Genomic DNA, 20444 nt, shown 5'->3' with positions numbered 1-20444 from the left:
GAGGGGGGAGAAAAGGAGTCCAAATACGAATATGTTGGAGAGGAGTAGGGCAGGGGGCCGGATGAGGGGAGCGGAGGGGATGGATCCGGGCATCCATGGGGGGCATTCCCAGGTTGGCGGGGTCAGCGGAACTGGCACGAAACTAAGTCCCGGCATGTCGCTTCCCGTGCCGACCCCTACCGCCTCTTGGGTGGATTTCTCTGTCACTCTGGGGTCCTCTGAGTCCCTCGGGCCCGGGGAAGGAGCGCTGCAGAACCTGCGCTCATCCTCCGAGCCACCGGCTGGGGCAGCAGGATCAAGCCGTTGACCGATCAGTACGTCCTCTGCAGTACGCAGCGTCCACTAGGTGCCAGACACTGAGCTGAGCGCTTAACAGAGAACCAGGGAGATGAAAGATTCCTCCCTGTCCTCAGGGAACGTATAGTCTCTAAGGAGAGAGACGGACACCAGATCATTTAATCATAATTGTGGTATTTGCTGAGCACTTACTATATGCCAAGCACTCTACTAAGCGCCGGGTGGATACGAGCAAATCCGGTTGGACACAGTCCCCGTCTCACATGGGGCCAACGCGCTTAATTCCCATTTTACAGATGAGGTCATTGAGGCCCAGAGAAGTTAAATGACTTACCCAAGACCACACAGCAGACATGTGGAGGAGCCAGGATTAGAACCCAGGCTTAATTTGCTCCAAAACCCATTTGTTTTTCCGGCCGTTCCTGGTGTTCGTAGAGGCCTTCTCCAACACCACATTTTAAAAGAGTCGATGCTCTTTCTCTCCCGTTTTTTCAGTGTCCAGCTTTCGGATCCATACACTGTCACTGGAAACACACAGAATTGACAATCTGCATTTTTCTGGCAATTGTTACATCAGCACATTTCTTGATTTTTTTTTCCAGGCAAATCTTGCAAATCTTGCTAACATTAATCTTTGGCATATCTCTTCACTACTAGTTCCTTTTAGGATTAATTATCCATCCCAGGAGAGAAAAAGTGTCAACTATTTCAATCTTCTTTCCACACGCTATAAATGTGTTAAAACTTCTAAGTGTCATGGTCTTTGTATTCTTGACATTCAAATGTAGGCTTATCTTTTTGCTCTGCTCCTTAACTTTTAATAATAAGCCCTTCAAATCTTCACTTTCTGCTAGTAGGGTAGTAATCATCAGCATAACAAAGGTTGTTTATATTTCTTCCTCCAGTCTTTACTCCTCTGTCTTCCTCCAATCAGGCTTCTCTCATTATGTATTAAGCATAAAGGATGACCCGATAAGGCGATGAGATGCATCCTTATCTTTCACCCTTACTGATGGGAAACCAATCGGCTTCTCCATATTCCATTCTTATTGTAGTGTCCCTTCTGGCGTACGGCTTCCGTATTGATTCTATCAAAGGGTCCGGTATGCCCATTTTCCTTAACGTGCCCCAGAGTTTCTCAAGGCTCCACTCAGTCAAAGGCCTTACTATAATCAGTAAAGCACATGATGACTTCCTTTCGATGTTTCCTTGCCCTTCCGTTTATTCAACGGACATCAGCAATAATACCCCGTGTCCCTCGTCCTTTCTGGAATCCTGTTTGGGAATCGGGCGGTTCATATCCCATGTAGGTCTCCAGTACATGCTGTATAACTTCTGGCAATACCTCGCTGGCATCTGAGATCAAGGAAATCCTACAATAATCGTCGCACTTAGTTCTATCTCCTTTCTTCGGTGTTGGAGCATAAACTCATCTCTCCCGGTCAGATGGCCATTGAGTGGTTAGCCAATTCTTTTGGACTCTAACCGATTCTTCTCCAGCTGCCTGAAACACCTCAGTAGGAAGCCCTATCCAAGGTGGGTGCCTTATTTTTGGCAAGACAGAGCAACGCTGATCTAACTTCGCTTTCCGTGATGAGTGGCTCTAATTCACAAGGAACTTCTTCAAATGCTTCCTGTGTATTGCTATCCTTCTGGTGTAGTTCCTGTACGTATTCCTTCCGTCTCTGATTCCACTGGCATTGTCTATCGTCAGTCCATCTTTGCTTTTAGCCAAGTCAGTCGAGGACAAAAGGTCCCCTTGATTTTCTCAATCTTCTGAAACAGTGATCTCGTCCATCCACATCCATTACTGAATTCCATTTCTTTACATATGCTGTTATAATATTCCCGTTTCTCCTTCCGGGCAGATCACTGGAATCTCGGTTCAGTTCTTTATCCAGATTCTTTTGTCCTCTGATTTTTGCTTCTTTCCGTTTCCTGGCTACTTCCAGAGTTACCTTCGGCATCCATTTTGATTTCTTCTGCTTCCTGACCTTTTGCAATACTGTGTCGCTTTCTTCCTCACTGATATTTTCAATCTCCAGCCACAGTCTCTCTGGTTCCTTGTCTGTGAGATTAAGCATCTCAAATCGATTTTTTACATGATCCTTAAATGCAGGGGGATATTAGTCGGGTCATATTTGGGCAGCTATAAGGCATGATGAGTCTTGCTAAGTTTTAACCAGAGGTTACACATGAACAGCTCATGATCTGTTCCACAATCCACTCCGGGCCATGATTGTGCTGTCCAAAGAGAACTCCATCTCTTTCTCCAGGTAAAAGAGTCTATTTCATTTCTATATAGTCCATCCGGTGAAGTCCGTGTACACAGTGGTCGTTTAGGTTGGTTGAAGAAGGTGTCGGCAATAAAAAAAGCCATTCAATTAACAGAAATCAATGTCAGTCTCTGGCTTGATTCTGATTTCCAAGGCCCTACTTATAATAATAATGTTGGTATTTGTTAAGCGCTTACTATGCGCAGAGCACTGTTCCCACGTGGTAATCAGGTTGTCCCACGTGAGGCTCACAGTTAATCCCCATTTTACAGATGAGGTAACTGAGGCCCAGAGAAGTGAAGTGACTTGCCCACAGTCACACAGCTGACGAGTGGCAGATCCGGAATTCGAACCCATGACCTCTGACTCCCAAGCCCGGGGTCATTCCACTGCACCACACTGCTTCTCATGCTCCCAACAACCTTCATTTCCATTCCATTACCAACGTTTGCATTACGGGGCCCAGTGATAATCAACACATCTTGACTGTGACTTTTAACCTCTCTGGGCCCGTGTCCTCATCTGCGAAAAGGGGATTCAAAACTTTTTCTCCCTCCCTCTCACGTCGATCAATCAGTGGTATTTACTGAGCTCTCACTGTGTGCGAAGCACCGTACTAGACGCTAGGGAGAGTACAGTATGACAGAACCGGTCGTCACATTCCCTGCCTACAACAAGCCCTCAGTCTAGAGGAGGGGGAGGATTGTGAGCCACCGCTGTGTTGGACAGGGACTGTGTCCAGTGTTTAGTGCAGCACTTAGAAAATAGTAAGTGCTTTACAGGCAGCACTTCTATTATGGCAAGGGCCTCTGGGGTCCCCCCACTTCCCTGGATCGAGTTCGAGTGGTCTCGGTTTGGGGGGGCCGTTGAGGGGCTCCGGGGGTCCCCCACCTCCCCGGATCGAGCTTGGATGATCCCGGTTTGGGGAAACCGTTGAGGGGCTCCGGGGTCCCCCGCCTCCCTAGATCGAGCTTGGATGATCCCGTTTGGGGGAACCGTTGAGGGGCTCCGGGGTCCCCCGCCTCCCTGGATCGAGCTTGGATGATCCCGTTTGGGGGTACCGTGGAGGGGATCCTGGGGGAGGGTCCCCCCCCACCTCCTGGATTGAGTTTGGGTGGTCCCGGTTTTGCGGTACCGTTGAGGCACTCCGGGGTCTCCCCACCTTCCTAGATTGAGCTCGGATCATCCCGATTTGGGGGTATTGTTGAGGGGCTCCGGGGGTCCCCCACCTCCCTGGGTTGAGTTGGTGTGATCCCGGGTTTTGGGGTGCAGTTATGAGGGACTGGACTGGACTCCCGGTTTCAGGGTGGTGTTTGCCCAGCGGCCACCAGATGGCCTCTCTCGCCCCCGGCCCGCCCCCCTCTCTCCCCCACCAAACACACACACACACACACGCACACTCACTCCCACAAGGACAGACCAAAGCGCACACACTTACACACACACTTTCTCTCTCACACACACACACACACACACACACACAGACCCAGGCCCACGCTCACTCACACCCAGGCACCCAGACACACACACTCACACCCCCAGAGGCACACTCGCCCCCTGACACTCACCCCCTGACACTCACCCACTCACTCACACACACACACCCGGGGTGTTTTTGCTTTCGATATCTTGACCTCCCGGCTGGTCCGGAGCGGGGCGGACCCAGGGCCGCCGAGCCGAGTGCAGGTGAGCCTCGAACGCGTGGCGGCCCAGGAGCGGGCCGAGGAGCCCCGGCCGGCGGGGGGGCCGGTCAGAGGCCGGGACCCCCGGGTCCCCGAGGGGGGCAGGGCCGGGGGGCAGGAGGCTGGGTTCCTGGAAGGCGGCCCGGGGAGCCGTTCGCAGTAAGTGCAGACACAGGAAGCCGGCCGGGGGAGGGGGCGCGCAGCGGAAACCCAGCCACATCAAGGGGCCGGGGGCGGGGGAGGGGGCCGGGGGACGTCCGGCCCGGACACCTGGGTCCCCAGCTCGGGGCTGACTCCTCCGCCCTAGGGCCCGGCCTCCGGCATGTGGGGCCCGTCGGCGACATGACGGCTCGGCCGCCCCCGGGACTCCCCCACGTGAGTACCGGCCACCGGGGCCCCAGTCCGGCGAAGGGACGGGAGGGGCGGCCCGGAGGAGGAGGAGGGGATGGGGGTCAGCGGGGTGAGGGGAGGTCACCGGGAGGGGGGTCGGTGAGATGGGGGGGCCACCCCAGGGAGAGGGAGGAGATGGGGGTCAGTGGGGGGGGGTTAGTGGGACGGGAGGGGGGGTCGTCCCAGGGAGAGGGAGGGGATGGCAGGGCGGTGGGGTGAGGGGGAGGGAGGGAATGGGGGTCAGTGGGACATGGGGGCATTGCAGGGAGAAGAAGGGGACGGGAGGAGTAGCGGGGAGGGGGAGAGGGAGGGGGTGAGGGTCGGTGGGACACGGGGCATTGCAGGGAGAAGAAGGGGACGGGAGGATTAGCGGGGAGGGGCAGAGGGAAGGGGTGGGGGTCGGTGGGACATGGGGACATTGTAGGGAGAAGAAGGGATCGGGGGCGGGCGGAGGGGAGAGCGGCCCCAAAGGGGAGGCCGGGGGCAGCCAGGCAGAGGTGGCCGGGGAGGCAGGGGCAGGCTGGGGCCCGTCCTGGGGAGGGGCGGGGGGAGCCGGGGGTCCCGAACCCCGGCCCCGTTCGCCCCGGCCCAGGCCTGGCCGCCGTTCCACCTTCAGCTGCTGTTGCTGCTGCTGCTGCTGAGCGGGCCGCCCCCAGCCCCCGCCTGCGCCTTCCGCTACAGCCCCGTCAGCTCCATGTTCGGACTGCACATCCACAACCTGGTGAGCCCCCCCACCCCGGACCCCCGGAGCCCCGGCCGGCCCCGGACTCCGTCGCCCACTGCCCTTCCCTTCCACCCTGCTGATGGACTTCTCTGTGCCCCTCCCCCGCAGGCCCAGTACCTGCTCCAGGACTACCCCGTCAGCGTGGTCACCAACCTCCAGACTGTGAGTACGGCACTGCTCCCCCGGATGCACCCCCTGCCCCCTGCCAGACCCCCAGAGCGGAGCCCCTAGAGACCCTGCACCCCCCAACCCCTCCAGGCCCCGGGGCCCAGGACGCAACGGGGACCCTCCCCCGGCCGGGGCAGTACCTCCGGGTTCCCCGGCCTCACGTTGGGGTGCGGAAGGGCTTGGGGGGGCGCGAGAAGAGCCTCCCCCCCTCAGCCCCTCAAGGACCCAGGTCCCCCGCACCGCCGACTCCCAGCTCTTCGCCTCACCCCTTTCCCTCCAGGTCCCCCAGCCCTCCCCGTGTCCCCCTGGATCTTCCCTGCACTTTTGCCCCCCCCCCCCGGCTTCCCGACCCTCCCCACACACCCCGTCATCCCCAAGTCCTCTCCCTGTCCCCTCCAGTCTCCCCAACCCTCCCCATACCCTCCACTAGGCCCCCCTCCTCTCCCCATGCCCCCCATCCTCCCCAGGCCCTCTCCGTGCTCCCCCCAGGTCCTCCCTTCCCACGCCCCCCCATCCTCCCCGCTCCCCCCGCCGTGTCCCCTCGCTCGCCCTCCCCTCCACCCCCACCCGGCCCCAGCCCTGGCTGTACCCCAGGACGAGCTGTGCTGGGAGCTGTGGCACCTGTCGGTGGCAGAGGACCGGCTGAAGCACTTGGAGCGGATGTCCGGGCCTCGGCTGCGGGAGCTGGTCCACAAGGTCCAGGCTGAAGTCGACTTCGTCAACGACTGTGGCTTCCAGGTGGGACCGGCCCCCTCGCCCCCACGGCAGGGGTCTCCCGTGGACAGGGACGGGGGTCCCCGTCCAACAACCGCACCACCCCCGGCCCCCCGCCGGGCGGGACCTGAGACCCTGGGGGACCCCCGGGGAGTCTCAAGCAGGGGCCTCCTCTCCCGCTCAGCGCCCCCAGAAGTGCGCCAGATTCCAGCAGATCAACATCTCGCAGTTCCTGGGGGACGTGTCCCAGCATCTGACCTCCCTGCGCCCCAAGATCACCAGCCTCAACTTCTCCAGCTGCCTGGAGCTCCGCTGTGTCCCTGGTAACGGCCGTCTCCATCCCCGATCCCCGGCTCTGCCCCCTGCCCCGCCGCCTTGCCTTGCCCGATTCTCCTTCCCCTTTCCCCACCCCCCGCCATCAACTTCCCTCTGTCTTCATCTTTTTCACCAGTCCCACTGCCCGTCCTTCCCTCTCCCGCCCCTGTGCCCCTCTCTCCCTGTTCCCCTTCTTCACCCCTTCCCCACGCTGGGCCCCTCTTTCCCGGCTCCCCTTGTCTGCCCTTTTCCCTCCTGGACCCCTCTCTCCCAGCTCCCCCGCCCAACCCATTCCACCTGCCTCCCTCCCATGCCCTCCACGACAGGAGCGGGGGATGTGAGCGGGGGCTCTCCCAGCTAGCTCTCCCTCCAGCTCACCCTGACTCCCGAAGAGTGGCAGAGGGTAGCTGCGGGAAATGAGTCCCTTGGCCTGCCCGTTTCCCAGCTACTGTTCCTGGGGAGGGGGAGTTGAGGGTGGGGGGACTGAGACTCTGCCCCAAGTTGTATGTGCCTCCTTTCCCCCTCCTCACCCTGAGCGAACCCCTGTCTCTGGGCCTGGGCTCCCCTTCCCAGCTCCACTGGGTCCTCCAAGGAGGAGGAGGGAGTAGGGGCCGGGAAGAGGGGACTTGGGGCCCCGGGGGGTGGAGGGCACGCTCAGCAGAGGCAATCCCCTCCCTCGCAACTCCCACTGTGCTCCACTCCCTCAGCCCTGCTCCCCTCTCCCACCGTGTCCCACTCCGCCGGGCCACCCTATCCCTCCCCCACGGCCTCCTCTCTCTCTCTTGCTCATTCTCCCCCTCCACCCAGATCCCCCCACCTCAGCTCCCTCCTCCGGCACCCCGGGCCCCCTGGGCAGCCAGGCTCCGCTGTCCCGGGGCCTCCTCCTGACCCCGCTGTGGCTGTTCCTGCCCGGGCTGACCATGGGAGCACTGTGGGGACTGTGGAGGCTGTGGAGGATGCGGAGCTGGAGAGGACAGAGCCAGGTGAGCTGGGGGCGGACAGAGCACCGCGGAAGGGGGGTTGGGGTTCCCGAGGTGGGCAGGGGGTCCTCCGTCGCCGGGGGCCACCCCTTCCGATAACCCAGAGGAGCGGGCGGGTTCCCACTTTGGCGCGGGGGCTCTCTCTCTCTCCGCAGCCGTGCCAGGGGACGTCTCAGATCCCCACAGATTCTCCCCTCCCGAGGAGACCGTGCTTATGACCCCCTGCCCACCCTGAGCGGGACTGAGAGCGGAAGCAGAGAGACAAGGTATATGGGTGCCGGCTGGCAGCCGCCCCCGCCTCCCCGATCTGCCCCCTCCCCGGGCCTCTCCGCCCCGTGGCCCCCCGACCCCCCCAGTTTTCCTCTCTTCCCTCCGGGACTTGGCTGCCACTTGTCTCCCAAGGAAACAAGAAGGGGGCTCCAGCTGGGCGCGGGGCAGTCCGGAGCAGGCCGAGCTTCACCTCCCCCATCCTGCACCTGCCCACCCGCCCCCTCGCGCGTCAAGCCGAAAGTTGACATGGAAAGATTTTTGCATTGACAAAGCTGTGAGATGCTAAACCACATCTCATCCCGCCTTCGACCTGCAAAAAGCCACCTCCTCCTCCAGGCAGCCTTCTCGGATTGTGGACTCCTTTCAGCCGCTCTAGCAACTGTGTATTATCTCTGTAAATCTCGTGTATATATTTCAGTTCTTGGTTTTATGCTCCTGGCACGTGCACTTTTGGAGTAATTGAAAATCGATGTGGTTCCTGCCTCCCGAAAGAGACTGTAAAATCTTCCAGGGCAGGGGGGACTATCTCATTCCTCCTTTGTAATTCCTGTCAGCCCTCAGGGCCCAGGGTGCCCCCCTTCCTCCGCTGACCCTCAATAAACATCGATAATGATACTGAAGACAAGACACCCGCGGGGTGTCTGAGACTTATGGGGACTGGGGGCACTTGGGGAGCAAAAGTAGTGCTGGAGACATTCATTCGATAGTATTTATTGAGCTCTTACTGTGCGCAGAGCGCTATACTAATGACATCTGAGTGCAGGGAGGGAGGGGAGTGGGTGCCTGCTTTGTGACCTTGGGCGCTTAACTTCTCCCGATCTCAGTTTCCTCATCTGTAAAATGGGGATTAAATGACCTTCCTCCCTTTTAGAGCGTGAGGCCCGTGTGGGACAGTGACTGTGTCCACTCTACCTACATTGCACCTCTCTCAGGGCTTCTAGACTTTTTTTTTTTTTACGGCATTTGTTAAGCACTAGGTATCGGGCACTGTACTAACCGTGGGGTAGACGCAAGCTGATCAGGTTGGACCCAATCCCTGTGCCACGTGAGGCTCACCATCATAATCCATTTTGCAGATGAGCGAACAGAGGCCCAGACGAATATAGTGACTGGCCCGAGGTAGAGTGGCCGAGCCAGGATTCATTCATTCATTCACTCATTCATTCAGTAGTATTTATTGAGTGCTTACTATTCATTCATTCAATAGTATTTATTGAGCGCTTACTAGATGCGGAGCACTGTAACTTAGCGCTTGTATTCAATCGTATTTATTGAGCGCTTACCGTGTGCAGAGCACTGTACTAAGCACTTGCATTCAATCATATTTATTGACCACTTACCATGTGCATCTATCTGTTGCCGACTTGTTCATTCCAAGCGCTTAGTACAGTGCTCTGCACATAGTAAGCGCTCAATAAATACTATTGAATGAATGAATGTGCAGAGCACTGTACTAAGCGCTTCCATTCAATCGTATTTATCAAGCGCTTACCGTGTGCAGATCACTATACTAAGCGCTTGCATTCAATCGTATTGAGCGCTTACCGCGTGCAGAGCACTGTACTAAGCGCTGGCATTCGATCGTATTTACCGAGCGCTTACCGCGTGCACAGCACTGTATTAAGCGCTTGCATTCAATCGCATATATTGAGCGCTTACCGCGTGCAGATCACTGTACTAAGCGCTTGCATTCCATCGTATTTATTGAGCGCTTACCGCGTGCACAGCACTGTACTAAGCGCTTGCATTCCATCGCCTTTATTGAGCGCTTACCGTGTGCAGAGCACCGTACTTGGTGCTCGGGAGAAGACAAAACGACAATAAACAGACACATTCCCTAGCTTTCTGAGCCCACACTGGTCTAAGTGCTTGGGAGAGGAAACTCAGGTCCTTCCAACTCCCAGGCCGGGGCTCTTTCCACTAAGCCTCGCGGCTTCTCTGTCACCGTCGTCCGCACTTAAAAATACGACAGTTGTTATTATCCTGGGTGTTGCAGGGGGCAGGGAGGGCGGGGCGGCGGAGCTTCCTGCGCCGCTTCCGCCTGGGCCCGTCCGTACGGCAAGGGCTTGTACGGCGGCGGCCCACCTGAGCAATGGCGCCCCCCATAGACCACGTGACGGCGCTCTAGCCTCCCCATTGGCTCCCCCTTCCGCGTGACCCGCGCCGCCCCCCCGCGCCTCCCCCTCCGCCGAGGCGGCCGACCAATAGAGAGGCGAGCCGGCTTCCCGCCCTCACGCGTCACTTCCGGCGGCCCCTGCGCCGGCGATAAGGAGACCCCGGGGGGGCGGCGCGCTCCTTCTTTCGCAGGCGGCGGCCGAAGATGGCGGAAGGCCAGGTGGGGCGCTCCGGGCTGGGCCGCGGGAGGACCGGCCGCGCGGGGATGGACGCGGGGCTCGTGGGTCCTTGCGGCGCGGAGGGGGCGAGGGAGCAGCACCCTTGGCGAGGGGCCGCCGCGCCTCCAGGACCCACGCGGTCTCGGCTATGAGCTGAACGCCCCTCGAGGGCCCTGATCCAGCTGGCCGCCACCCCCCCCCCCCAACTCCTATTTGATTCCCTTTATTTGCTATTGTTTTAATGAGATGTTCTTCCCCTCGATTCTATTTATTGCCATTGTTCTAATAATAATAATATGCGTATTGGTTAAGCGCTTGCTATGTGCAGAGCACTGTTCCAAGCGCTGGGGTAGACACAGGGGAATCAGGATGTCCCACCTGGGGCTCACAGTCTTCATCCCCGTTTTACTGAGGTCCAGAGAAGTGAAGTGACTTGCCCACAGTCACCCAGCTGACAAGTGGCAGAGCTGGGATTTGAACTCATGACCTCTGACTCCAAAGCCCAGGCGCTTTCCACTGAGCCACGCTGCTTCTCTGTTCTTGTCTGGCCGTCTCCCCCGATTAGACTGTGCGCCCGTCAAAGGGCAGGGACTGGCTCTAGCTGTTACCCATTTGTCCATTCCAAGCGCTTAGTAATAATAATGTTGGTATTTGTTAAGCGCTTACTATGTGCCCAGCACTGTTCTAAGCGCTGGAGGAGATACAGGCGTAGTACAGTGCTCTGCACGTAGTAAGCGCTCAATAAATACTACCGAATGAATGAACTATGCCTTTCCGGTGGAATCCACCCAAAAGCCTCATCTGTTGGGCGCCTGCTGTCTGCAGAGCACTGTGCTAAACGCTCCGCAAAGCACCCCATGCCAGAGTTCCTTGCCCACGAGTTGACACCTCGTTTAAGCGTCGTTGTCGGGCCGAAGGGCCCCACCGAGCCATCAGGAGTGGGAGCCGGTCGTTGGGCAGGGGTGGTCTCTATCTGTTGCTCCATTTTCCATTCCAAGCGCTTAGTACAGCGTTCTGCACAGTATGCGCGCAATAAGTGCGATTGAATGAGTGAATGAGTATTTGCTGGGGGCTGTGTGCGGAGCACTGTGCTACTCCCTTGGGGAGTGAGTCAGTCACTGGTATTTTCTGAGCAGTTACTGTGTGCAGAACGCTCTACTAAGGCCTTGGGAGCGAGGCAATCACTGGTGGTTTTTGAGCGCTTACTGTGTGCAAAACACTCAGCTAAGACCTTGGGAGTGAGACAGCCACTGGTATTTTTTTGAGCTATCATTGTGCGGAACACACTACCAAGCCCTTGGGTGTGAGGCAATCACCGGTGTTTTTTGAGCGTTTACTGTGTGCAGAACAGTCAATTGGGTGTGAATCAATCGATGGTTGGAGTTCTTAGTATGTGCAGAGCACTGTAGTAAGCGCTTGGTAGAGTACAACAGAATTGGCAGGTACTTATCCTGCCCAAAGTGAGTTTAAAGTGAACGACGCTGGTAGATGTGAGCCCTGTCCTGAAAGAGTTTGGTGTTTAGCAGAGGACACAGACCCTGAGACAACTTGCCGTGCGTGGGGGACCGAGTACGAAGAGGCCGCTGGCATGTTAAAATACACTCTCCCTTCCAGGTGCTGGTGATAGACGGCCGCGGCCACTTGCTGGGACGCCTGGCAGCCATTGTGGCAAAACAAGTGTTGCTGGGTAGGTGCCGCCCCCTCCCTGGACCCCCGGCCCGTGATGAGGAACATTCACCATCTTTCGTTCGAGTCTTGCGACCGTGAGACCGACTCCATGCACCGCTCTGAGGCCTCTTCCCCCAGCCCCCTCCCCTCTCTTTCCTTCTGGGTCCCCATCGTCCCCATCCCTGGGGCTGGTGGGAAGGAGGAAGCTGAGGATCTGGGGCAGGATGGCTAACCCTGTAAAACTCGCACCCTAGGACGCAAGGTGGTGGTGGTGAGATGCGAAGGAATCAACATCTCCGGCAACTTCTACCGGAATAAGCGTGAGTAAAGGAGTCCGTCAGGCCGGGCGAGGACGGCAGGTCGCCCGGGTCCCCTGACTCCTCCTTTCCGTCTTCTCCCAGTGAAGTACCTGGCGTTCCTGAGGAAGCGGATGAACACCAACCCCTCCAGGGGCCCTTACCATTTCCGGGCCCCGAGCCGCATCTTCTGGCGGACGGTGAGAGGTGAGAGGGGACCTGGGCGTGAGGAGGACGATGGTGGGGCGGGGACACCGGTCTGTGATGACGACTGTCCACTTTATTTCGAGTCTCCCGACCTTGAGATCACATCTCCATGCACTACCATCTGAGACCGTCCAGCGGCCGGGGAGGGATTGGGGCTCTGGGTGTGGGAGCCTGTTCCTCTGACCCCCATCTTCCCTTTAGGGATGTTGCCCCACAAGACCAAACGTGGCCAGGCGGCCCTAGAGAGGCTCAAGGTGTTCGACGGGATCCCCCCACCTTACGATAAGGTACCGGACCCTTGGACTCCCTCCCGCCCCTCTGAGCCCCTTTCCCCTGGGGGTCAGTGATGCTGCACAATTACCTACATTGCTTGATTTTTCCCCATGAGAACATAACTGTGACTGAGGCCCCGCCCCCCCCAGACACCGTCTCCCACTGACATCCTTCTCTCTGACCCCATATCCTGACTCTGACCCACCCTTCCCTTTGCAGAGGAAGCGCATGGTGGTCCCTGCTGCCCTCAAGGTGGTCCGGCTGAAGCCCACCCGCAAGGTGAGTTAGCTCCAGGACCCTGGAAGGTGGGTCTACCTTGGTCAGGGCAGCCACTTGCCCTGGACCCCTGGCACACACTGGGGAGGAGGTTGAGGGGGCTGACTCATGGGCAGCTGGAGGGCTTGGCCCCCCTGAAGACTGGAAGTGACCGTGTAGGCTCTTAACTTTATCGACCCCCGGTCTCCTTCTCAGTTTGCTTTCCTGGGGCGCCTGGCCCATGAGGTTGGCTGGAAGTACCAGGCCGTGACAGCCACTCTGGAGGAGAAGCGGAAGGAGAAGGCCAAACTGCACTACCGGCGCAAGAAGAAGCAGACGGTGAGGCCTGTCGGAATAGGGGTGTTGGGAGCTTGGGGAGCCCCGGAGCCGGAGGCTGGGAGGGAGTGGGTAGAGTTGACATGACTCTGAACTAACCTGCCTTCCCTCCTGCAGAGGCTGCGCAAACAGGCGGAGAAAAACGTGGAGAGCAAGATCAGCAAGTACACAGAGGTGCTGAAACAGCATGGTATCTTGGTCTAACTCTCCCAATAAACGGCTCTTTGGCTCACTCATCTGCCTACTGGATTGATGGGGGGTGACTTTCACCTGGATCATGCCAGGAGTTGGCCCTATAGGACACAGATGGGACAGATGGACCATTGGGTAGACCCTTATAGCTTTATGGTTGATGTTGGCAAAGTCAGCCGGAGGAGGATTCCTTCGTCATCTTGTCTTTGTAAACTCCTTGTTAGACTGGAAGCTCTTTGAGAGTTCTGTCCTCTCTCCCAAGCGTGCTTTCAACTTAACAGGCGCTCAGTGGATACCGTCAGTTGGCCGAACATTTCGAGTGATTGCCGGAAGAAATATTTTCAAAGAGGTCACAAATGAAAGGGGTCAGACAGCCGACTTGAATTAAGGGGGAAAAAGAAAGGCAGTTTAAGTGCTGATTTGGTTGATGGGTTTCACCCACGAAGGTCTCACTCCTACCCTGTGGTGGGCGAAGTTCATTCAGTCACTGACATTGAGTGCTTATTGTGTGCAGAGCAGTTTATTCATACAATCAATCCTATTTATTGAGTGCTTACTATGTGCAGGGCACTGTACTAAGCACCTGGAATGTAGTAAGCACTTGAGAGAGCCCAGGTTAATTGTAGGTAGTGGCAATCCGTAAGAAACTTGCAGTCTTCAACAAATGTAATTAAGCTATTTAGCAGTTTGGTCCATGATCATGCAGCATGGGTCAGGGAGGGGTTTTATCGTGGTATTTAACTGCTTACTATGTGCCATTCACTCTTACTAAAACCTGGGGTAGATTGAGGCTACTCAGATTGGACAGTCTGTGTCTCACATGGGGCTCAGTCTTAATCCTCATTTTACACATAACAGAGAAGTGGAGTGATTGGCCCAGGGACACACAGCAGACAAGTGGGAAAGCTGGAATTAGAGCCCAGGTCCTGATTTCCAGGCCCATGCTCTAGCCCCTTACAGCTCTTTCTAAAAAAAATCCACACATCTCCAAAACCCGTGGCTTAGCAATTGTGCCTAGATCAGTCTATCCTGATCTTTGGGCTTTAAGGGGTTCATAAGCCTGACCTCCCTCTTCCTATGATTGTAGCCCAGCATACACTATGCTCCCTCCAAACTAACTATATCACTCTCAGCTTTCCCTCGGCCTGGCACTCCCCATCCCACAGCCCTCCACTTACAATCTGTTAGATGAGTGTTTGCCCCATCTTCAAAACCCTATGTACCGAGCACTGTTCTAAGCACTGGGGTAAATTCAAGATAATCAGATTGTCCCATGTGGGGCTCACAGTCTCAATCCCCATTTTACAGCTGAGGTAACTGAGGCATGGAGAAAGTAAGTGGCTTGCCCAAGGTCACTCAGCAGACAAATGGAGGAGCTGGGATTAGAACCCACATCCTCTCCCAAACCTGTGCTCTTTCCACTGAGCCACACATATAAGTTCGTTCAATAGTATTTATTGAGCACTTACTATGTGCAGAGCACTGTACTAAGTGCTTGGAATGTACAATTGGGCAACAGATAGAGACAAAAACAATAGCAATAAATAGAATCAAGGGGATGTACATCTCATTAACAAAATAGGGTAATAAAAATATATACAAATGAACAGATGAGCACAGGGGGATGAGCACAGACGAGCTGAGGGGAAGGGGGAGGAGCAGAGGGAAAGGGAAGGGAAGGGGCGTTTAGCTAAGGGTAGGTGAAGTGGGGGGCAGAGAGGGAGCAGAGGGAAAAGGGGAAGCTCAATCTGGGAAGGCCTCTTGGAGGAGGTAAGCTCTCAGTAGGAATACCAGAATACTAATAAGTACCAGAATAGAATAAGTACCAGAATACTAATAACGGAAGCAGGGTGGCTTAGTAGAAAGAACCCAAGCCTAGGAATCAGTACCAGGGTTCTATTTCTGGCTCTGTTGGCTGAGCAACCTCAGCCAAGGAAGGTGCTTATCGTCTTTGTTTCCTTAAGCGTATATCAGTGGAAAGAGCCCGGGTTTGGGAGTCAGCGGTCATGGATTCGAATCCCAGCTCTGCTGCTTGTCAGTTGTGTGACTGGGCAAGTCACTTCACTTCTCTGGGCCTCAGTTACCTCGTCTGGAAAATGTGGGTGAAGACTGAGCCTCATGTGGGACAACCTGATGACCCTGTATCTCCCCCAGCACTTAGAACAGTGCTCTGCACATAGTAAGCACTTAAATACCAACATTATTATTATTAAAATGGAATTTTAATTCTCCCTCCAGTGTCTTCATTCATTTAATCAAATTGAGCGCTTGCTGTGTGTAGAGCACTGTACTAAGCGCTTGGGAAAGTACCATATAGTAGAAAACAGTGACCTTAATAATAATGTTGGTATTTAAGCGCTTACTATGTGCTGAGCACTGTTCTAAACACTGGGGTAGATACAGGGTAATCAGGTTGTCGCACCTGAGGCTCACAGTTAATCCCCATTTTACAGATGAGGTAACTGAGGCACAGAGAAGTGAAGTGACTTGCCCACAGTCACACAGCTGGCAAGTGGCAGGGTCAGGAGTTGAACCCATGACCTCTGACTCCCAAGCCCAGGCTCTTTCCACTGAGCCACGCTGCTGCTCCACTTGTTAAGTAAGCACTTAACAAATACCAACATTATTATTGTTAAAATGGAATTTTAATTCTCCCTCCAGTGTCTTCATTTAATCATATCGAGCGCTTGCTGGGTGCAGAGCACTGTACTAAGCGCTTGGGAAAGTACCATACAATAGAAAACAGTGACCTTCCCTGCCCACAACCATCTTACAGTTTGGGGGTGGGGGGGACAGACGCCAATGCAAATAAATTTATTTATTTAGACCGTGAGCCTCATGTGGGTCATGGACTGGGTCGAATCTGCTGATCTCTTAAATACCCCAAGGTTTAGCCCAGTGCCTGGCCCTTGATAAGCCCTTGCAAATGCCCCATGACTAGTAGCATGGCCTATAAGGCTAACGTGAGGGGAGGTCACGTGACCCGAGCCGTCATGGCCGCCCGCTGGAAAGCGTGGAGAGACCACGTGGTGCCGGGCCGGGCAACGGCCTCCGCCCATACCTCGTCACGTGATCGACGTCCTTTCCGACCGTCCAATGGGAAGACGCGATGGCAACTACGTCACCTGGGCCCGCCCCTCCGAGTCGGCTTAAAAGGCTCCGCGCAGGAGCGGGCGCCCTCTTTGTCCAAAGGCGGTCAGGCATGGAAGGAGCCAGGTGAGGAGCTTGGGAGCGCTGCAGTCGAAAGGAGCTGGGCTAGACTCTGTTAGGGAGGGCGGCTTCGTGCATTCAATAGTATTTATTGAGCGCTTCCTATGTGCAGAGCACTGTACTAAGCGCTTCTGTGGGAGGAGGGTGGGGGGCCCGAGAGGAAAGAGGTGCGAAGCGCGGTCAGGCCCAGAGCGGGTTGGGTCGCGGACGACTTGGCGAAGGCCTGGAGCCCTCGGGTTTGGGACTCAGAAGGTCATGGGTTCTAATTCCCATGCTTGTTTGCTTTGTGACCTTGGACAAGTCGCTTCCCTGCCTCACTTGGAAAATGAGGATTGCCACGTGGGACAGGGACTGTCCAAGCCGAGTTGCTTGTGCCCACCCCAGCTCCTACTGCAATGTGTGGCCCAAACTAAGCGTTTAATAAATACAATTATTATTAACTCACCTCTTCCCACCCTGGAGTCCGCGCAGTCCCGTATGGGGTTACGGGGAGGCCCCTGGGCACGTGGCTTCCGTCCTTCCCTGACCTCTATCTTCTCCTGCAGACCATCAAGGACATCTCCATCGACAAGAAGTGCCCGGGGACCACAAATGCATCCATCCGCGGCCTCTCCCTCTTTGGTGAGTGGCACTGAGGGCCTACCCTTCCCTTCCTGGCAGATGATGTCTATTCTCACGATGGTCTTCAGATTGCCCCCCGTGGGCGCTGGCGACACCGCCAAACGGCTTAACTGATGCCAGGGGGACCAGGGGGTGGTGGTCATCGGGTCCGTGTGTAGAGCACTCCCAAATGCTGTGCTTATAGTGTTTGAATGCTTACTATTTGCCAAAGATAGTACTAAATGCTAGGGTGGACATATGATTTGGCCCCACGTGTTTGAAAGAGAAAAGGATACTAAATCTCCATTTTGAAAGGGACTTGCAAAATGCGGCTGCAGTTTTTCAGGAGATCACCCAGTGTGATCGCCTCATTTCCCTCTGTTCTCACTCCCATGTGTGGTGTCCAAGATAAAATGCGCAAGACCACCGATGTAATCAAAGCTGCGTAGAGAAAGGCCTCCACGAGAAGGAAAGTCTGCTTTAGGCAAGCTGGGGTGGCTACCACTTCCCTGGGCTTGGGCCTCTGGCGGTGTTGCTGACTGGAAGTGCATCAAGAGACTAGTTTAAATCCATTCCTATTCATTTACCACTTTAAACTGTTGTATGCCAAGCACTGGGGTGGATTATCAGAGTGAGCAGTCTGCAAACGATGGGATCCAAACCGCATTTTGTAGATGAGTTAACTCCCCTGGGCCTCAGTTAAGGTCACACAGCAGGCGAGTCCAGGTCTCGTGACTCGCAGGCCTGTCATGTGGGCCATGGAAAGCTGTCCAGGACAGAGTGGTTTAGTAGAAAGGTGGGTATGTAGATGTGGGGTGATGAGGGGCACTGGGAGAATTGGGAATTTGGACCCCCTGAACAAGAACCAGTGGGAGAAAGGCTAGAGATGGATCTGATGTAATTTGGCTTGGGTGCATCAATGCTCTGTACACATTAAGTACTCCATAAAGGAGTGGCAGAGCCAGGATGAGAACCCAGGTCCTGGAGCTCAGGCCCATGCTCATTCCACTAGCCACGCTGCTTCCTTGACCTTGATGGGTGGGTGGGGGCTGCCTACTAGGATACCTGTGGTGCTGCCGGTGAAGGATTGCCCCGAGAGCTGTGGCTCAACCCTTGTCCCCTGCCCTTTACAGGAGCTGGCGATTGATGGGTGGGGCCGCCTGGCTGCCGTTGACTGACTGAACAGATGCTCCTGGGTAAGTGTTGCCTGTGCCCTGGACCCCCTGTAGCAGTCCCCAACCCCCGGCCAGTGATGAGGAACATTCACCATCTTTCGTTCGAGTCTCGCGACTGTGAGACCAACTCCATGCACCGCTCTGAGGCCTCTCCTCTGCTCCCTAAATGTCTCCAGGCAGAAGTCCCTGGGTCTTGAGGGGGTGGGGGCTGAGGGGCAGGGGCCAGAAGGACACTAAATAAGGTCAGCCATCCTTGTCTCCTAGGGAGGTACCTGGTGTTCCTGAGGAACCGGATGGATATCATCCCGTCCAGAGGGCTGGACTGCTCTCGAACCCTGACCTGCATCTTCTGACAGATGGTGAGAAGGGGTCTGGGGTGGGGGAACATGGGTCTGTGATGATGACTTTCACTTTATTTCGAGTCTCACGACCTTGAGATCACAGCTCCATGCACTACCATCTGAGACCCCTGAGAGGGTGGGGTTGGGTTCTGGGGTGGGAGGTGCTGGTCATCTGACCTCCATCTTTTTTCCTTAGGGATGCTGTCCCACAAGATCAAATGGGGCCAGGTGGCCCTGGAGAGACTTGAGGTGTTGGAGATTCCCCTCTGCCCTACAAAAAGGTACCAGACCCTTATTGTCCCTTCCCTCTGTACCCCCTTCCCCAAGGGCCGATGATGCTGTTCAATTACCTACATTGTTTGATTTTCCTGTGAGAAAACAGCTATATCTGAGGCCCCTAGGGATACCAGCATCCATTGATGTCCCTGTCCTTTTCTGGCTCCCCTGCACCACCCCCCTGCCAAAAAGGATGGGGTGGAGGATCACTTGTCTTTTTAGGAGAGAATGACTAAGTGGCGTTAAGTACTCACTCTGTCAAAACACTTAAATCCCCATTTTTCATGGAAACTGAGCCATAGAAGTTAGGTGACTTGTTCCTCAGCAGATTAGTGGTCTTTCTGACTCCCAGGCTCGTGTTCTTTCTGCTAAACCACAATGCTTTTTCAACTGGTTGTTTGACATCCTTTTCTCCACCTCACTAGGATGTGTGTGAAGAGAGCTCAGAAGACCATCTGCTAAAGGAGGATGGAATCCTGGTTTAACCTGCAATGAGATTGTCCGGCTTCTCACTTCTGGGTGTAGTCATTTTCACTAGATTGTTAGCTCTTTGAGGGCAGAGATCAATCTTGTCTACTGTACTCTCCCATGTGAGCAATAAATGAAGTTCGGCTTGAGAACAGGCTATCCTGGTGTGATTTCTCCAATTCCCAGGTCAGGGTGCCTCCCCTCAAGTGAGGAAATGGGTTAGGCAGAGATAAAACATTGAACATGAAACAGCAAACTGGTTCCCTCTCCACCTTCAACTTCTTAGAAACATGCAGGAGGTGGTATAAGGATTAGCTAAAGCAGCATTAAATTAAATTGGAAGTGTATTTTGTACTGAAGATGGTCAAATCCATTTTGGGGTTGAATTTGGAGAAGATGTCTGCTGTTATCTTGAAAGGGAAGCCGGCTGGGGAAATGGGAGAGCTTTGGAGGCAAGGAGTTGTTACTGTTTTGGAAGCAGTAGCTTGACTTTTGCTCTAATCTGGCACATGCTGATGGTTTGAGTTTAGTTTTTTTTCCCTAATCTGCACAGCTTCCTGTGTGAAGGAATTTGTGCTATTAATGGCCTGTTAGGCAAGATTGTTTCCATTTCCTTTGGTTTGGGAAATACTACATTCAGGCCTTTAGTGCCCCCTATTCCAGAATGGTTTATCTACTCTAAACTTGGGATCAGGGAATACACCAAATCTAGTATTCTCCCAAGTGCTCAATAAAGGGTTGATATAATTGGACCTCCCAGTCTATTCCAGGAAAAGGTTTTTCTACCTCTTAGACATCTTGGCTCCTTTCTGTGGCTACTAATCAAAGCAGCAGCTTGGAGTTCAGGTAGTGGATTCCTGCAGGAAAAGTTCATCGCAAACCTAAGGAAACAAGCATTCACTTTGCTTGGAGCTACAATAGATCAAAGCTACCAGACTGAACTGCAAAGGGATGGCATCAGACTCTAGGGTGGAGGGGATGGATTTTGAGACAAGACA

At 55.1% G+C, this 20444-nt stretch overlaps 2 protein-coding genes, 1 long non-coding RNA gene and 7 other non-coding genes across 10 annotated transcripts; all 10 read left to right on the top strand.

The window, feature by feature from the left end:
- The first annotated feature begins 4079 nt into the window (after positions 1-4079).
- Positions 4080-8441, top strand: FLT3LG (fms related receptor tyrosine kinase 3 ligand). Its single transcript, XM_007657411.3, has 9 exons — positions 4080-4259; positions 4563-4630; positions 5262-5366; positions 5478-5531; positions 6132-6275; positions 6436-6574; positions 7374-7549; positions 7702-7812; positions 7949-8441. Exons 2-8 carry the CDS (start codon positions 4598-4600, stop codon positions 7762-7764), a joined length of 714 nt encoding a protein of 237 aa, XP_007655601.1. The 5' UTR covers positions 4080-4259; positions 4563-4597; the 3' UTR covers positions 7765-7812; positions 7949-8441.
- Positions 8442-10063: 1622 nt separating this feature from the next.
- Positions 10064-13420, top strand: RPL13A (ribosomal protein L13a). The gene is made up of 8 exons (XM_001506957.6): positions 10064-10151; positions 11764-11836; positions 12072-12137; positions 12219-12320; positions 12522-12607; positions 12813-12872; positions 13065-13187; positions 13302-13420. Exons 1-8 carry the CDS (start codon positions 10137-10139, stop codon positions 13386-13388), a joined length of 612 nt encoding a protein of 203 aa, XP_001507007.1. The 5' UTR covers positions 10064-10136; the 3' UTR covers positions 13389-13420.
- Positions 11863-11946, top strand: LOC114814872. Its single transcript, XR_003762668.1, has one exon. It is a non-coding gene; the product is annotated as a small nucleolar RNA Z195/SNORD33/SNORD32 family (small nucleolar RNA).
- Positions 12368-12451, top strand: LOC114814839. The gene has a single exon (XR_003762636.1). It is a non-coding gene; the product is annotated as a small nucleolar RNA Z195/SNORD33/SNORD32 family (small nucleolar RNA).
- On the top strand, positions 12656-12732 carry LOC114814894. Its single transcript, XR_003762690.1, has one exon. It is a non-coding gene; the product is annotated as a small nucleolar RNA SNORD34 (small nucleolar RNA).
- Positions 13421-16543: 3123 nt separating the features above from the next.
- LOC103165585 lies at positions 16544-19598 on the top strand. The gene is made up of 6 exons (XR_484601.3): positions 16544-16592; positions 17132-17207; positions 18320-18382; positions 18626-18720; positions 18899-18983; positions 19404-19598. It is a non-coding gene; the product is annotated as an uncharacterized LOC103165585 (long non-coding RNA).
- Positions 17242-17330, top strand: LOC114814906. The gene has a single exon (XR_003762701.1). It is a non-coding gene; the product is annotated as a small nucleolar RNA SNORD35 (small nucleolar RNA).
- LOC114814861 lies at positions 18429-18512 on the top strand. The gene has a single exon (XR_003762657.1). It is a non-coding gene; the product is annotated as a small nucleolar RNA Z195/SNORD33/SNORD32 family (small nucleolar RNA).
- Positions 18749-18831, top strand: LOC114814850. Its single transcript, XR_003762646.1, has one exon. It is a non-coding gene; the product is annotated as a small nucleolar RNA Z195/SNORD33/SNORD32 family (small nucleolar RNA).
- Positions 19028-19101, top strand: LOC114814883. Its single transcript, XR_003762679.1, has one exon. It is a non-coding gene; the product is annotated as a small nucleolar RNA SNORD34 (small nucleolar RNA).
- Positions 19599-20444: the final 846 nt, after the last annotated feature.

This window comes from Ornithorhynchus anatinus, chromosome 10 (assembly GCF_004115215.2).
Source record: "Ornithorhynchus anatinus isolate Pmale09 chromosome 10, mOrnAna1.pri.v4, whole genome shotgun sequence".
Taxonomy (NCBI): Eukaryota; Metazoa; Chordata; class Mammalia; order Monotremata; family Ornithorhynchidae; genus Ornithorhynchus; species Ornithorhynchus anatinus.
This window is presented reverse-complemented; position numbering and strand designations above follow the sequence as displayed.

Excerpts from the sequence above, each read along its gene's own strand:
- FLT3LG (XM_007657411.3), top strand. The coding sequence starts at position 4,598 with ATGACGGCTCGGCCGCCCCCGGGACTCCCCCAC. Across the intron at positions 5,532-6,131 it reads TGGTCACCAACCTCCAGACT|GACGAGCTGTGCTGGGAGCT; the intron begins GTGAGTACGGCA and ends GCTGTACCCCAG. Across the intron at positions 6,575-7,373 it reads GGAGCTCCGCTGTGTCCCTG|ATCCCCCCACCTCAGCTCCC; the intron begins GTAACGGCCGTC and ends CCCTCCACCCAG.
- RPL13A (XM_001506957.6), top strand. Across the intron at positions 11,837-12,071 it reads GGCAAAACAAGTGTTGCTGG|GACGCAAGGTGGTGGTGGTG; the intron begins GTAGGTGCCGCC and ends CTCGCACCCTAG. Across the intron at positions 13,188-13,301 it reads GGCGCAAGAAGAAGCAGACG|AGGCTGCGCAAACAGGCGGA; the intron begins GTGAGGCCTGTC and ends TCCCTCCTGCAG.